Below are 16,377 nucleotides of genomic sequence, written 5' to 3' on the forward strand. Positions count from 1 at the left end.
TTTGGAAATCTTCGTCATCTGCTCGATCCGGAACCATTTCATGTCGGCACTCAGTATTTTTCCTGTTTGCAGCCTTCGTCAAGCACGAGGGATGAAAAACTCCGACACACTTGATGCACTTAACTGATTTACCTACTTTAGCGTTGCAATAATTACAGAGTGTATCCGGGATTTCACCAGTATCACTCGAATTACCAGAGCGCATCGGTAGCACGTCTTCACCCGACGACATCATGTTCATCATATATATTGTAAGCTCAGGTTTCTGTATTATCATAATTATCACCATTTGAATTTCATTGCGCGATATGAATCTTTTCATCAATTTCATTATTAGTATGAATATGAATGTATGTATGATCTAATGATTTCTCTTATTATTATATTGATATGTACTTACAACGGGTTTTAGGCCTGATCTTCCTTGCTTAGATATTTGGGATATTTGTGTTAACTTTGCGTGGTGTTGCTGATTCTTTGCCAGTTCTTGTTTCAACAATGATTGATGTTGCTCCAGATATTGTAGCTGCAACTGGGAGAGTTGCTGTAAAAGCGGTGCACATTCTGGTGATGTCAAGAGACCTGTTGGAACTGAATAAACACCTTGGGAAAGTTGGTTCGGAATTGGCTGAAAAATACAATTAAAATTTAAAAATTTGATATAAACCAGAAACAGGAATTTCATGTCTAATCCGAAATAAAATGTTTCTACCCGCAATCAAATGGAACATCAAAGAGTTTCACAGTTCGACACTTTTTCTTTTAATATGAGTATCGCGACTTGATTTTCACTCCTCCTTTCATCTTATGGAAATCTTACGGATTTGAATCAAATACAAAAAGTATTTCTCCCATCAGAACGTCAATATTCTTTTCAGGTTTAGATACCTCACAATTCCTTGGTTTTGTCAATGTCAAGCTTTGCGAAATATATTTTATCAAAGTTCGATACATACTTTCTCTTAGTCTCTACATACAACACATTTACTTAATACCTACTTTCGAAAGTAGATCGTGAATCTCAATAAATTCAATGAAAAAAATTTAAGAATAAAGGTAGGAGAAAGAAATTAGGTGTTGATTTGAAATTTCCTCCGTTTTTATATGACGAAACAAATATTGTTCTGAAATATTGTATTATTTGAGTTTATTGAGGAAACTTGAATTTCATCAATCTTCTCACGAGTAATTGTTCTATGTATTTTGGCACGTAATCAGCAATTGAAAGAGCGAGTAGGGAGTTTTCAGTGTCGCTAATTTCATTGAAACGAAGGACTAAAGAAATTAAGAGAATAGCTCGTGGTGCAGTGAAATATCTAGGAGTGAGAAAAACTGTTTCCACTAATGAACAAGAAACCGAGCTCGTGAACAATATGAAGAACATGGAGCTTAGAATGTATGGATCAATAAGAAGAGAAATTTCGTACTTTATTTTGTTATTTCAGAAAATTTTGAATATTTTAGATCTCAAATTAGCTTTTTTCGGTGGTGCATTGAAGCCACCACTCAGAATACATGTTCGTTTCAAATTTTTCTAATATTACACCTTATATGTTGATTTTTAGATGTTTATTCACTTGATAATTTATAATGTTTTATGCCCAATAGAATTATTTCACAATCTCTACAGATATTTGTTTTACCTACTTCATTCTTGAAAATATGGGAGCTAATTGAGAGAATGGGGTCAAAATAATCCCTGGGATCATCTTAACCATACCACAGGGATCATCTTAAACACCAGGGTGTATAAGATGATATTTTTGTAAAGTTTTGGAAAATATTTAAAAAACCCTTTGTAACCGACTATTTCGAGTATGAAAATAGAAAGATGGATAATTCTAAGAGGAGTAGACGTTTTCATTTTTGTTCTACCCGAAGAAACTAAGGAATTACGTAGAAACCATCATTAAAAAAAAATTGAAAATAGATGTTCAATAAAATATATTGAATTTCATGTATTCTCGACCTCCAAATATAATTTTATTTTGAATGGAATTTTCTAATTTGGGCCTGAAAGGGTTTAGATGAAACCATTGACTCCATGAAAATTTCTAAGAGAAACTATCAACTTCTTTCCTTCATTTCTCCGTCTAACGTTTAAGTGTTTGTAGAGAAACAGAACAAGGTTAAGTTTGAAATTATGAAGAGCTCTTTTAGAATCAATAAATACCGAAAACTGATTTTTACCAACGAACCGTGCGCAGAAAAGACGAAGAAAGTGTAAAATATTTTGAGATTAAAAAAATCGTGAAATATGGGTCCACATTTCAAGCTTTTTTTTAGAAAATCTTCGTTTTTAATGTTTGTTTTTGTAACCGTTCAAAAAGGCATTAGTATGTAGTCTTCATTATTTTCTATAATAATGATTTGTTCTCAATCACATTCACCTAATGTATATATGAGCCAATGTGAGGTACAAAATATAAAATTAATTCACTTTCTAATTTAAAATAAAAATGATATGAAGCGACACTTACATCAGTTATTTGTCTGTTGCCATATGCTCCAATGTGGGAGGAATATATAAAGCATACTGCCAAAATAGCAAATAAAGTCTTCATATTAACGTTCTCAATTTTGGCGATAACTATAATGAAATAGTTTCTTCGCTATAATTTTTTTCCATAATATCTATATATAGTCCTTCGTTTTCCCTAAAGGTGTTTATCTGAAAACCGAAATATTCCACTAGTTATGCAGTGTGATATTTTTTTTTCCTGTGAGCTGTGATAACTGGATAACGGTGGTCATGATGATAATCGATTGTCATTAGAAATTAATTCATGAAATTGAAGATAACAAGTGAAGTTCTGTTATAATCGTTGCGAGGTAACATGATGCAATTGACTTCTAATAACAATCCGAGGATGTTACCCAACTGAGTAGAATAAATAGCATAGCCTTAGTGAGAGAGGTCTATTATGATTTTGGTGTGAAGATTAGTTTTCGTTAATTCTTAAAAATAATTATTTTTCTGGCACTTAAACATCTTCAGGTTTAATGTGTTTGATAATATGTTCAAAAATATTTACTCCAAAAAAATGGAGATAGAGTGGATAGTAATAAATTGAGTTCGAATAAAACATTGGGTTCTCAATTCCCATGTGTTCATTCGACAAACACCAATTGCTTTCTGGTGTTGTATGATAAATAAGTTGAAACTATTGCTCTACATTTCCATTTCAGCACAGTTGTTAGAAGAACTGTTTTATTCGAAAGCGAGATCATACCCTGAACGGACAAATTGTTTTCTTGTTCGATCGGTGATGCAGAGGCCCCAGTGTTCTGGTACAGGTTTCTTGAAAGATTTTACACTTTGTCTAGAACCATAGGACGATTTTTGCGAATTCTCATTTAAACGAAAGCATTACCGATGGGATTCAGTGTGCTATGGAACTTATGGAAGCTTACATGCCCAACACCACCGGAGTGTCCAGACCTAACCAAATGCTATGACGTTAGAGTTTCTTCTAAGTCTTTGTACACATGACGGCGTTAGACGCCGCGTTAAGCTGTGAAGGTCTTTGTCTCCGACATCTAGTTTCTAGTCGTCAGCATACCCAAATTTATTGGCTTTCGTTTCGGGCATGTCGGCTATATAGAGGCCGAGAAGAAGAGGCGAGAGCACTGACCATTGGAGGAAACCATTGTTGAGTTTCATTTTCTTGCTGGTCCAGTCCACCATTAAGATTTTGAAACTTCTGTTAAAAAGCATTGAATATTGAGCAATCAGACAGTTTACTACTTGAAATGACTCTTTAAAACTTGAGAATCATTCTCTCTCTTTAAATTGTATCATGTGCTGCAGTAAAGTTCATAAATGCTGCGAATGCTAATGTTTACTTCCTCATTTGAAAGTCTTCCTCGATGTAGGATGAGCAAAAGGACAACTACTCGGCTTTTCACAGTATTTTCCTGGTTTCAAGTTAGCAATGATTTTTGTACGCATCAGTTCATAGGCTATGTGTCCAGATTTGAAGATATCACTGAAGAATTATGCCATCCTGTGATTGGCTTAGTTACCACAATGGTGAAGAAAATTATGGGTGCACGCCATCGAAGCCTGGAGCTTCCCTAGATTTGATTTCTTTGATAGCAATGGCAATTTCATCGGGACTGCAAGCGACAGATATTTCAGACTATTCTTTGGAAGTCTGTTTCATAGCTTTAAGTTCTCGCAGGATCTTTATTTTTGGGCGCACTTGAGGTGTTTACGATGTGGGCTGCAACAGTGCAACAATTACCAAGCTTGTCTACTCGACCTCTTGAAGTCTGACCCGTCCAATATTTTCAGTCCATTTCAGCCTTCTATGTGCATCTGAACTATGGAGAGGCTCATATGCGATCTCTCGTTCTCTACTCGTTAGGTAGTCTGATATAATTTCTCGATATCTTCTGATCATCCAGGTTTGTAATTGTAACTCACGGATAGCCTCATGTTTTCTTGGTTGAACTCATAATAGCATCTACAAATTTTTCATAGTTTTTATTCAGCGGTGGAATCCAACCAAGCATTTCATTTAATTTTTGAGAGAATTTAGGTCAATCAGCTTTTTTGAAGTTCCTTCTAAGGCTTGGAAGGGAGAAGATAATTGGGATCGAAACACCAACTTCAACGAGAATTCATTTATGCTGCAGGAGCGTGCTATAGGTTGTTCATCTCGATCAGTTGATAAAACAAAGATGTGGCTTGTATTCTCTATTCTATGATTTGAAAGTGCCCTAATCTCAAGCGTCGAAGACAAAAAAAGTTTTCTTCAGACGAGTATAGGAGAGCTTCACCGTTTTCATCGATACTCATATGCACCTGAGGCATAAGGGACTTTTTTATTCCTTTGATGAGGAGAATTCACCGGCCACTATAGAGGCTGAGTCTTTGACTCGTACAAATATTAGCACTTCAGGTCGAAAGAAACATTTTTTTTACCATTTTTTTCGAATCGGCTCGGCTTAAAATATACAGGCTGTTGACGCTACTCAATGTTTGTCATTGTAAAATGAAATTATTCTTCGTATTTTCTCGTATAATGTTCAAGAATTAAAAATGACCTGTGAAATTTGAAAAAGTGGGTACTTTGGCTGAATAAAACTCTTCCTAAAAGATCCACAGATATGTAGTATCACAGATTCAGCTTGTTATTCTGAAGATAAGTATTTTGTTTTTCCCGGGGTGGCAAAGAGAATATAATATAACTTCAAACGCAGGAGTATTTTCTAGTTAGATTTTCTATTCTCACTCCTCGCATTTCGTGTTCCGGATGTTGGTGGGGAAAATCCATAATAAGTTCAAGGAAAAAAAATTCTATTCAACGAAACTATGTATTAATCAAAAAGTAATATATCACATTATCACAAAATTATTATTTTCCCCAGCCTCCAAAGATGTTTTTGAGTCCATTCTCTACGTCAGAAACGGCTCTGGCAGCTGCGTTTCCGGTATTATGGAGAGCCTCAGCGGCACCCTTTCCAACCTCAGAGAATGTCTTCGAAGCCAAAGCAGCTGGAACATCGACAATTCCGGATGCAATTCTTCCTGCGGTGTCAGCGGTATCGGCGGCTAAATCTCCAGCCTTGGAGAATATGTTAGTGAAAAAGTCTCCCTGGTCTTCTGCTGGGGATCCCTGAAAAAGCGGTTTTTTTATCACTTCTGCGCACAGAGTTTGTCCTCAATCCTCATTAACTTTCTTGAGTTTCAAACGTTAGGTTATGGTGGGTTCATGCAACTTTCTGAGGTATTAGTTCTTAGATACTTCTTAGAAATGGTTAGATTTCATTGGTCAATTTTACAGAGTCGCATGCTACACTAATCCAACGGACATTTAGTAATCTTGGCAGTGGTCTTTTAAATGACACCATTGGAATTTTTTCTTCGCACTCACCTTTGTTTGTTGGGTATTCGAGCCTGGGATCTGAAACATATTATAATGAATTGAAATTTTCCGCCGATTTTTTACAATGAGGAAATACATATATCTTATGGAATGAAAATTATGCTGCTTTCGTACTTGAGATATCTTTCACAAGCCGATGAAGGTTTTGAGGAACGTAAATGACTTCTGAAAAGGCCGATTATGAACCAAAAATAAAATGAAAAATAATTTTTCTATCACTTCACAATATAAGAAGGGCAAGATGAAATAATAACAGAGAAGGAGACAAAAATGCACATAGCAGCACTGGCTTATGTTGCAAGGCATAAATAAAACCAGGGAGATTTTTATTGGAGGAACCTGACTACCTGAAGTTTGTTGCGAGATTTATATGACCTCCATGAGAAACAATTTTGGGTTATAGCTAAATGGCTACTATCTTATTTCCCTTCGCGGGTAGAATCTTCTGAGGAATAGTAAAAAGTTACTACAGCTGATAAATTCATTAAAAGATTGCTGCAATGGATAAAACACAAATACTTTATGTCATCAAGGAAGTTTCATTGAAAACTGCACGGATTACATATAGTGTAGGTACTCAGGTGCACATATATTTTGGAAAAAACCTTTTCCTTGGTAAAACGAAAAACCAAGGTATGAATTCACACAATTTTAAAGAAGCAGATCAACGAAGATGGGCTAGGAGGGTTGCAGGCCTCTTTAAAGTGCCATATATCAAAATTGAAATCGTAATTGAATAATTCTTACAATATCTCCGAAGATGTTTCTGAAACCATTTTCAACATCAGCAGCTGCTCGAGCAGCAGCGTTTCCGGTTTCGTGTAGAGCTTCAGCAGCACCTTTGCCTGCTTCAGACAAAACGTTTGAAGCTAAGGAAGCTGGTACATCTACTATTCCTGAAGCTATTCTTCCAGCGGTGTCTGCTGTATCGCCAGCAACATCCCCGGTTTTGGAAAAAAGTTTGCTTAGAATGTCTTGTTCTTCTGCTTCATCTTCAGCTACCTGTGAAAATGTGCTTGCTATAATACATTTCTAAGTTTTTTTGTATGAGAATTGAAGGTAAAAGTAGATAAGCGAGTCCAATGAATGTTGAATCAAATAGTTGGAGGTTGCAGTAAGTATTTGAATAACTATTGGTTTAAAAATTCCAATGAATGTACTTACTGGTTGTACTGGTTGGGGATCCACTAAGGGCTGTTGTAACTGGAAGATTATAAAAGAAATGATTCTTGAATTCAACTCAAATTGATGGTAATCATGTAAAAAATCAACATAATTGTTATTAACAATTTAGTCCCCCTCAATGGGATATGTTTGTGTGTACAGGTTATCCCAAATGAAAATACATCACATTCGATATCAGTTGATACAATTACTGTATCCTCAAGAAACTAAATGGTTTGGAAAGAGATGTTTTGATGAGGGTTTCACTTCTCATTTTCCCATTTTTCAATAGTGAGTGCGTAACGAGAGACATAAGTCAATAAATTCTTCAAGATCTTCTGAACGACACATTCTTGACCATGATCAAATTGAAAAGATCTTAGAAATAACGTGCTACTGGTTCTACATTACCTTCTCGAAAATTTCTAGGGCTGAATTTGGTAGCTGGGGGGTTATAATCGCAGAAGTGAAATCCCCATGAAACAAGCGTTTTGAAAAAATCACTTAAGGGGAAGTAGTACATACGATTCGAGATCAAGACGATCGACATTGGTTGCTTTACGGATGCTTCCCCAAAAACGAAGATGTGTCACATCTTTGAGCAATAGCCTGAATTACGTACTGAGTCAGTTGAAAAGTAGAAATTACCACTTGAATGGTAATATTAGGAATATCGAATAATTTTCAAGTATTCCTGAATTTCAGCGTTATTTTGGCATATATCGCTATGAAAATCTTTGCAATGTATAAACAATTGAATCGTCGTTATTTTTATCCAAATATGTCGAAAAACCGTCGAAAAATGATTGGGAAAACAAGTTTTATTGACACTCGAGTTCCAGTTTTTTTTCCTCATAAAAAATCAACTAAATTTGAAAAAAAGAGACGGGGTGACATCAAGACGTCCTTTAACTTAAATTAAAAAAAAATCGAGGCTTCACGTAAGAAATTGAAAGCGTAAATTAGCAACTAGTGAATGCTGTTTTCGAATGGAGATTCTTGAGGTATTACCTCCCCTTAAGTGAATCGTTATTTTGAAACATACCGGGATCTAGTGGGAACACATCATTCTTAAGTGTTGAATGTAAGGTATATATCTTTTTTATTCAGAAATAATCAATTTATCAGAAAGAACACTTACTCCGTTAACGTTGGGATTGATCTGAAAAAAAATTGAAATTATTAATTTTTATTTTGATACTTATGTACATAAACATTGAATAAATAAATAAAGTGAGGTGTGGGGTGAGGTTGGCTATATCCCTGGTGGTGAATTCCACCGTGTATACGCGGCAAATTTTTTTTCTTCAACGCCCTTTATTTTGAATACGAGTAGGGCTTTTTTTTTCAACTAATCAAACCCCAATTATTTTTAGTTTTCTACCTCTTATCATCTTTTTTCTAGAACACCCTGTATATGCGAGTAGTGATGTTTATTCTAAATATTCGCCCAACTTTGTTGAGGAAAGCATTGAGTGTCGGCATAGTAAGCGAGAATCGTAAGTCATACAATTCTGTGGATTTTATAATGAAAAAATTACCTACGGGTTGCACTCGTGATCTGGTTAGAGATAATTTAGCCTAACTTGTGATACATGAGCTTTTTGTTGATGACCAACAGAGCGACAGTTTGCTCAAACCGTTGCGTTGATTCTTTTGAAGATTTGAGAGAATTTTATGGGAAATAATGTCATTTCTTCAGAATAGAACCTAGAAACTGTAGGCTTAAGCCCGTTTGCAACAGCCGAGAATTCTCAAGAGAATTTACTCGAAAATTCATGCGCCGTGAATTATTTACCGTTGCATACGTACTTTCGGTAGAATTCTCTGTTCACTTGCATACAAAATAATCTCTGCCGTTTTCTTGCGAGAATTTTGTAGAGAATTGACCAGAGAATTCTCGGCTGTTGCAAACAGGCTTTAGATAGGATTCTCATACTCAATCCCTAAAGCCAGAATTCAATACCTATTTCAAGAAGCCAGATTATACTTTGATTTTCATGGTAAATGCCAATTGAATACCTAGTGAAGTGAATTTAAAGAGACTATAGTCCATTCAAGAATGATTGACATCCCAGTAGGTCTTGAAAGTCCAGACGCAGCTTAATATCTGATCACAAAATATCTTCAATAATTTCTGTACTTTCCCTCACAGAACAGGAATATACAAATATAACCTAAACAAGTATTTGGAAAAAAGAAATATTCGAATTTAGAGCATATTATTCAGCATTCAAAATTGAAAGACTTATGTTTCCAATTTGTACGGTTAAATTAAGAACATAAATAGCAATACAAAATTCAAATTATCTTCGGTCAGTGCATACAGGATAGGACTATGGATCACTGTTTATTCACAATACCAACCTGAATTTCCCAAAACAAAATCTCAACTTATGAGCTATTACCAACTTAAATTCGATTTTCCATAGCCACCCAAGATGTCAATCATTCTTGAATGGACTATATAAAAAAATCCGAATATTATGAAATGTATGAAAAATAGTATGAAAACATCGAGTACACCATTTGCAGAGAGTAGTTGGTCGATGAAGATTTGAATGACTTATTGAAAATGATATTTCCCATAAATAAATATGAATTTATACTTACATATTTGATCACTATTTGTCTTGAGTAAGCAGATGCTACCAAGCACGCAAAAACAAGAGCTAAGAACTTCATGGTGAGATATATTTGAGCACTTCTCTGAACACTGAATTGTTACCTGTGAAACTCGAATTTTATAATAGAAAGCCTGTCTAATTTTCCTCTTCGATTTATCGAAAAATCCAATTTTGGGTATTGATAAAGGCGCTGAATATGTCCGTATATTTCCTTTCCGCAGGTGCGATAAGAATTAGCAGATCAGAATGTCACTTTTGTTTTCCTGGATTTATTGGGTCATGAACGAAATTTTCAGGGGATTTTACGATTATTGGAGGAAATGACTTGATGCGTTATCTTTTATGCCGGTAAAGGTTACATTTTGTCTTGTGAAATGAATGAAATGTTCAACACATTCTCGCGAATTGATAGCATATAATCCGGCACGAGGTTTTGAAAATAATTTGTCTGAAAATGGGGACGAATTTTGTGAGTTCGGAAAACAATGGTAATTGACCTCACATGAAACTGAAAAATTCATTTTTACATTAGATTTTTTCCAATGATTGCGTTCGAACATACAAAACTTCATGAGACCCTACAATATTTAGTCTTGATCAATACGGAAAAAAACTTTACTGGACTGATGTCCAGTAAAGATGACCAGGAGATTTCCTCTTCATCCGCAGATATGTAATGATTGGAAACTAATATAAAAACATAAATAATGAGTTATAAATCTTTGGTAAAAAACGGTTGAAATGCCGTTAGTATGAAACAGTTATACATAATCCAAAAATAAAAGGTATAATAAAGTGATAAAATAATAAATTGAAAAAGGTAGAATGTTATGAAAAAATTGACTAATCGAAGAATATTGTGGTGAATTATCCACCACTTATTCTGGGACACCCTATATTGTGGGTCATTTATACATGGTGATTCATTGGAAATGTGCTACAACCAGGGTGTAGGGAGGTGCTTCTAAATAACCTATATTTTATGGGTCTACCATTCTTTGTAACCAAGACACAGGCTGATTTACAAATTTCCTCCATTCATTTAATTTTAATTGATCATAACTACCCTATATATATATATATTTAGTATATTTCTCATTGAACAAAATAAATAATGATCACTTGATAATATCCCATCATAATGTTTCTATAATGCCTAAGGAATTCACAAAATTTCTAGGAATATACATAGATGAAGGTTTGCGCTGGAACCAACATATTGACTATGTGTGTAAAAAATTGAATAGGTCTTATTTTGCAATATCTAAAATAAAAAGATTGTTTCCTTTGAAATCTCTCATAGATGTTTACTACAGTATATGCTATCCTCATATGTGTGGGGTAGTTCATCTGAACTAAATAGAGTTTTTGTTTGCCAGAAGAGAATAATCAGGCTAATGTTCAATTTACATCCACAATGTTCTTGTAAACCTTTTTTCATTGCGAATGGTATCATGACACTAGCTTGTATCTATATATATAGGTGTTTACTTTATGTAAAGGAAAATGAGAGTGATATTGCAAGACTGTCTAGCAACCATCACTACTCCACAAGAAATTATCATACTTTAATGATACCAAATCATAGAACATCTAGATTTGAACGTTCACCATCCTATCAAAGTGTAAGATTTTTCAATCATTTGCCAACTACTATGAAAGTACAGAATTTAAAGAATTTCAAGAAAAACATAAAAGATCTACTGCTAAGCAGAAGTTATTATTCTGTATCAGAATACTTGAATGATAGTACATTAAATTCATGTGGAGGAGTGACATCCGATATGAACTAGTTTCCTTTTTCTTCATGATCAATTATGTATACTGACTTGTCCTATACTCTTTGAAGTCTGAATAGATCAATAAACTTTATTATTATTATTATTATTATTATTATTATTATTATTATTATACATTTATGTGATATTTGATTCGTTTATTCCGAGGTTTATTCTTTGTCAGGAGTGATATCGATAAACATAAGTAAAAATATGCTAAAGGTTGGTAAAGGGTCTTGGGAGCTGTGTAGGCTGCTGGTGTCTACGCAGTAACAAAAACCTGAGTAATGCCCACTGATTTCCGATAACTATTCGGAGATTCGAGAGATCGAATTCAGCTCTGCCAACAAATCCTACTCTCACGTCCCCGAAGAGATAATTGTATCTCGCGTAGCTACTGGGCACATGGCATGCAATGGATGCATGTTATGTGGCAAACGAGAGAGGGTGAAGAGCGAGTTTCTGGCGCTCTATAAAACTGGAGCATACCGGCTAAGGGAGAAAACCCCAACAGAAAATCCTGGTCCTACAAGTCTGGAGGTTGAATCGACGGGCTAGCAACTTGTCATTTGTAAAAGAACACAAACCGCTAAAAATTTTGATCTTTCGCCTCGGAACATGGATGGATTTAAACGGAAACGACATATGCTAAGGAAAAGGACTATGAAATTGGCAACCTGGAACATACAAGGCTTGAGAACAAAACAGGGGGAAGTCTTTCAGGAACTGGAAAAGATGAAAGTTGATATTTGCGTTCTCACGGAAACCAAAAGGAAAGGAGTTGGTAGTGAAACTATCGGGGAATATATACACTTTTACAGTGGTGTACCGAAGGATGCTAGAGCTAAGAGGGGAGTCTCGATTGCTGTACACAAAAGAAATAGAGAGCATATTAAAAGCTGGGAAGAAATAGATGAGCAGATAATGACCATGGAATTCAATAAAAACGGTCATCAAATTGTAATAGTGGGGGTGTATGCACCCAGCGATGATGCGGGCACACTAGTGAAGGATGATTTCTATGGGAAACTTACAAATGTACTTACCAACATAAAGGATACTAAAGAAGTGATCATATTGGGAGATTTAAACGGACGAACCGGGAAGGAGGACAATAGTAATGTAGTAGGAAAGTACGGAGAATCTGCAACCAACAACAACGGAATGCGCCTTAGATATTTATGCGAGTCCATGAACCTGAAGATCATGAACGGATATTTTGCCCATAAAGATATACATAAATTCACTTGGATACAAGCAGCCAGAAATTTGCGTTCCATAATTGACTATGTCATCCAAAAACAGCATTCGAAACTGAAGACAACTGACGTGAGGGTACACCGTGAAGCAGAGTGTGGATCAGACCACCATTTACTTGTAGCCAAGATTATAGTGAACTACAGAAAGGCAAACACCACAGTAGATAAGAATCAGCAAAGGGGCAATGATACAAGTGAATATAAATTAAACATAGAAAGCCTCAAACAAGAGTCAACTCAATTCCTGTACAAATTAAGGCTTGCTAATAAATTACAAAACATGGAAAATGCCAATCTACCCGCAGAACATCTGTATGGACAGATCAAGGACTGCATACACGAAGCAGCAAGGGAAGCTCTGGGATATAAGGAGAGACACAAGGAGGGAAACCCGGAATGGTACTCGGAAACAATAGACGATCTAGTAAAACAGAAAAAGAGAGCTTATAACACATGGTTGAGTACAGGAAGAGTAGAGGATAGAAGGACATACGTTCACTGGAATAGAGAAGTAAAAAGGGAAAAAACAAAAAGAATAAATGAACTGTGGGAGCAGAAATGCGAGGAAGTTGACAGACATATTGGCGGGACAGGAGTAGCTGAAGCTTGGAGAACTATAGGAAGCCTAAGAAAGGAAGGAAAATATAAGAGTAAAATACCACTGATAGGTTTAAACGAATGGGTAGATCACTATAAGGCGTTACTTACAGAAAACAGAAAAGAATTCAAAATAGTAAACATGGACATAGAAACGCCCCGAAACCGAGAAATAAAGGAAGTAACGGTAGCAGAAATAAAGAAAGCTCTAATGAAGTCAAAGAATGGAAAGGCTGCTGGGCCCGGAAATATTCACATTGAGTTGATCAAGTATGGGCCGAATATACTACTTGAAAATCTGGCAAATCTGTTCAATAAGTGCTTACTGGACGGTGATAACATTCCAGAAGAATGGAATATAGCACACATAAGCTCTATTCATAAAAAAGGCGACAAAAGGGTATGTCAAAATTATAGGGGCATAAGTGTGACTAACTCAGTGGGGAGATTGTACGGCCGAATAATAAAACAGAGGATCGAACAAGACATAGAAGATATAGAAGAGCAGTCAGGGTTTCGTGCTGGAAGATCATGTGTTGACAACATATTTGTATTACAACAAATACTAGAAAAACGAATGTCTCGTAGTCTGTCTACCCACCTCGTATTTGTTGATCTAGAAAAAGCATACGACACGGTACCTTTAAAAAAACTTTTCGAAGTATTGACAAGGGTTGGCCTGAGGAAAACGTATGTACGCGCCATATGGAATATGTACAAGGACAGTAAGAGCCTGGTAAAAATGGGGAACACCCAATCAGAAAAATTCCACACAACAAAGGGGCTTAAGCAGGGATGCAGCTTATCACCTACATTGTTCAAAATATACATCCAAGAAGCTATTTATAACTGGAGAAGGAAAACAGCGGAAATGGGAATACAAATGAATGATGAATGTCTATCAACCCTCCTATTCGCCGATGACCAAGTTATCGTAACTAATGACGAGAACGATGCTGACTACATGTTCAGAAAGTTGAAAGAAGAATTTGAAGCATGGGGTCTGACCATAAACATGAACAAATCTGAATATTTAAAAGTAGGAGACCAACAAGAAGAAGACCCAGATCTGCAAATCCATAATCTGAAAAAATGTAGCCAGGTCAAATACTTAGGAAGCATCATTTCGAAAGATGGAACATCAAAAAAGGATATAGAAAACAGGACACAGTTAGGAAAGAAGGCAATCCGATTGCTAAACTCGTTACTCTGGTCAACCAGAATAAAACTTCAAACAAAGATGACTATCTACACATCGATTGTAGAGCCAATTTCGACCTACGGATGTGAATGCTGGCAACTCTCAGAGAGGGAGAGAAGGATGATAGACACGGTGGAAATGGATTTCTTGAGGAGATCATGCAATATATCCAGAATGCAACATATTAGAAATGAAGACATAAGAAGGAAAACTGGGCGGATAATAACAACAGCCGAAAGAGTAGAAACGAGGCAGCTATCATGGTACGGGCATGTAATGAGAATGGAGGAGACGAGATGGCCCAAGAAAGCTTTAAGGTACATACCAGAGAACAGGAGAAGAAGAGGAAGACCGATAACGCAATGGATAGAAGGGATTAGGAGAAATATGAGAGATCGAGCCATCGAGGAGGAAGATTGGAAGGATAGGGAGGTGTGGAGATCAAAATGCGGGATGCGGCATAGGCTGTAGGAACCCCGCCAATATATATATATATAAAAATATCTCATTCCAGGCCCGGCCCTAAAAAATTCAATGAGTAGGTTACAAGCCGAAACAACATACAGGGTGTGTTGTTTCAATATTTTGAAATTTCAAGTTCACAAGTTTGGAAAGAGCAAAAAAAAAGTGAGATTTATAATGTATTTGATGTTTCTGCTTACAATTTTTCCACTTGTTATAGCTTGTCAAATGGTTCGAAAATTAGGTGGCACAAAATTTGAAAAAATAAATTATTTTCCCCCAAATGGTAGTTTTACAGCTTAAACCATCAACAGATGCCGACCTTACTGAAAAACGAGAGGACCAGACCGTATTTTGGAAAAATTTTATGATCAATGACTTTCAAACACCTTGTATGCGTAAATTGATCATCACTTTGCGCCCTTGAAAAAATGGAAAAATAGGAGAGTTGCTCATTTTGAAGGAAAAACTATGTTGCAACAAAAGTACATTTTAAATTTAATGTATTATTATTCTTACCGAGAATATATCAAAAGAGTAACGCATTGATCATACTCCAGCTGAAAAATAATTAGAAGCAGATAAGGAAAATTCTTGTTTTTTGATTTTCTCTTTTGTTCAATCTTTGTAACGCCGAATTTGAATCTTAGAGAAAAAACGCTCGGACGGGTCAAACAATGAATTCGATATCACACAAATAATACACTCATCCAGGTAATTGAATTACCTTTTCAACAAAGCTACTCGACCTATTATCTCTATTCAAAAATAATTGCTCTGAGTGGTAGCGGCTAGAGAGGTAGCGATATCGAATTAATTTTTTGACCCGTCCGAGAGGTTTTTTTCCATCTCAAAGATCCAAATTTGGCGTGTGAAAGTTATTGATGCAATACTGAGTCACTCTGTATAATAATAAAGCGATGAAAAAAAATAAACTCATGCAGGAAATTGAATTGCCTTTCCAACAAGGTGCTACTCGACCCCTTTTCCCTATTCAAAAATGAGAGTTGTTAGGGGTTGAGGCTAGAGGGGTAGTGATATCAAACTCATTTTAACACCCTTCTTTGACCCCCTTTCAATTTTACCTGTCCGAGCGTTTTTTCGTTATTCCATTCCAAAGCTTAAAATTCGGGGTGGAAAGTTATGGATGGCCACCCTGTATAAATATAAATTTTTTTTTCATTTATGAAACTCACTTGTCGTACATATTATTCAAAAATTCATATTACCTTTCACCTTGAATATCTCAAGATGCAGTCACGAGATTCTATGATACCTTTGAGACAACTTAAGCCTATTTTTCGACTCAAATGACCGGTTAGGAGGGGTTTTTGTGGAACCAAGTGTGTAGCTAGTTGAAAAGTTCTGTTTGGATTCATTCAGATACTTTGTACA

At 35.7% G+C, this 16,377-nt stretch overlaps 2 protein-coding genes across 2 annotated transcripts; both read right to left on the reverse strand.

The window, feature by feature from the left end:
• Nucleotides 1-361: 361 nt before the first annotated feature.
• Nucleotides 362-2,618, reverse strand: LOC123315979. Its single transcript, XM_044901889.1, has 2 exons — nucleotides 2,481-2,618; nucleotides 362-628 (listed from the first exon to the last, which is right to left on the reverse strand). Exons 1-2 carry the CDS (start codon nucleotides 2,562-2,564, stop codon nucleotides 362-364), a joined length of 351 nt encoding a protein of 116 aa, XP_044757824.1. The 5' UTR covers nucleotides 2,565-2,618.
• A 2,670-nt stretch (nucleotides 2,619-5,288) lies between these two features.
• Nucleotides 5,289-9,803, reverse strand: LOC123315211. The gene is made up of 6 exons (XM_044900817.1): nucleotides 9,672-9,803; nucleotides 8,200-8,220; nucleotides 7,059-7,097; nucleotides 6,642-6,896; nucleotides 5,883-5,912; nucleotides 5,289-5,624 (listed from the first exon to the last, which is right to left on the reverse strand). The coding sequence occupies exons 1-6, from the start codon at nucleotides 9,741-9,743 to the stop codon at nucleotides 5,364-5,366; spliced, it is 678 nt and encodes a 225-aa protein (XP_044756752.1). The 5' UTR covers nucleotides 9,744-9,803; the 3' UTR covers nucleotides 5,289-5,363.
• Between the last annotated feature and the right edge of the window lie 6,574 nt (nucleotides 9,804-16,377).

This window comes from Coccinella septempunctata, chromosome 6 (genome assembly GCF_907165205.1).
Source record: "Coccinella septempunctata chromosome 6, icCocSept1.1, whole genome shotgun sequence".
Lineage (NCBI taxonomy): Eukaryota > Metazoa > Arthropoda > Insecta > Coleoptera > Coccinellidae > Coccinella > Coccinella septempunctata.

Coding starts and splice junctions, on each gene's coding strand:
- LOC123315979 (XM_044901889.1), bottom strand. CDS start 2,564: ATGAAGACTTTATTTGCTATTTTGGCAGTATGCTTTATATATTCCTCC. Junction 629..2,480: donor GCAACAGACAAATAACTGAT/GTAAGTGTCGCT, acceptor TGTATTTTTCAG/CCAATTCCGAACCAACTTTC.
- LOC123315211 (XM_044900817.1), bottom strand. CDS start 9,743: ATGAAGTTCTTAGCTCTTGTTTTTGCGTGCTTGGTAGCATCTGCTTAC. Junction 7,098..8,199: donor TCAATCCCAACGTTAACGGA/GTAAGTGTTCTT, acceptor ATAATCTTCCAG/TTACAACAGCCCTTAGTGGA. Junction 5,913..6,641: donor GAAACATCTTCGGAGATATT/GTAAGAATTATT, acceptor AATATGTTTCAG/ATCCCAGGCTCGAATACCCA.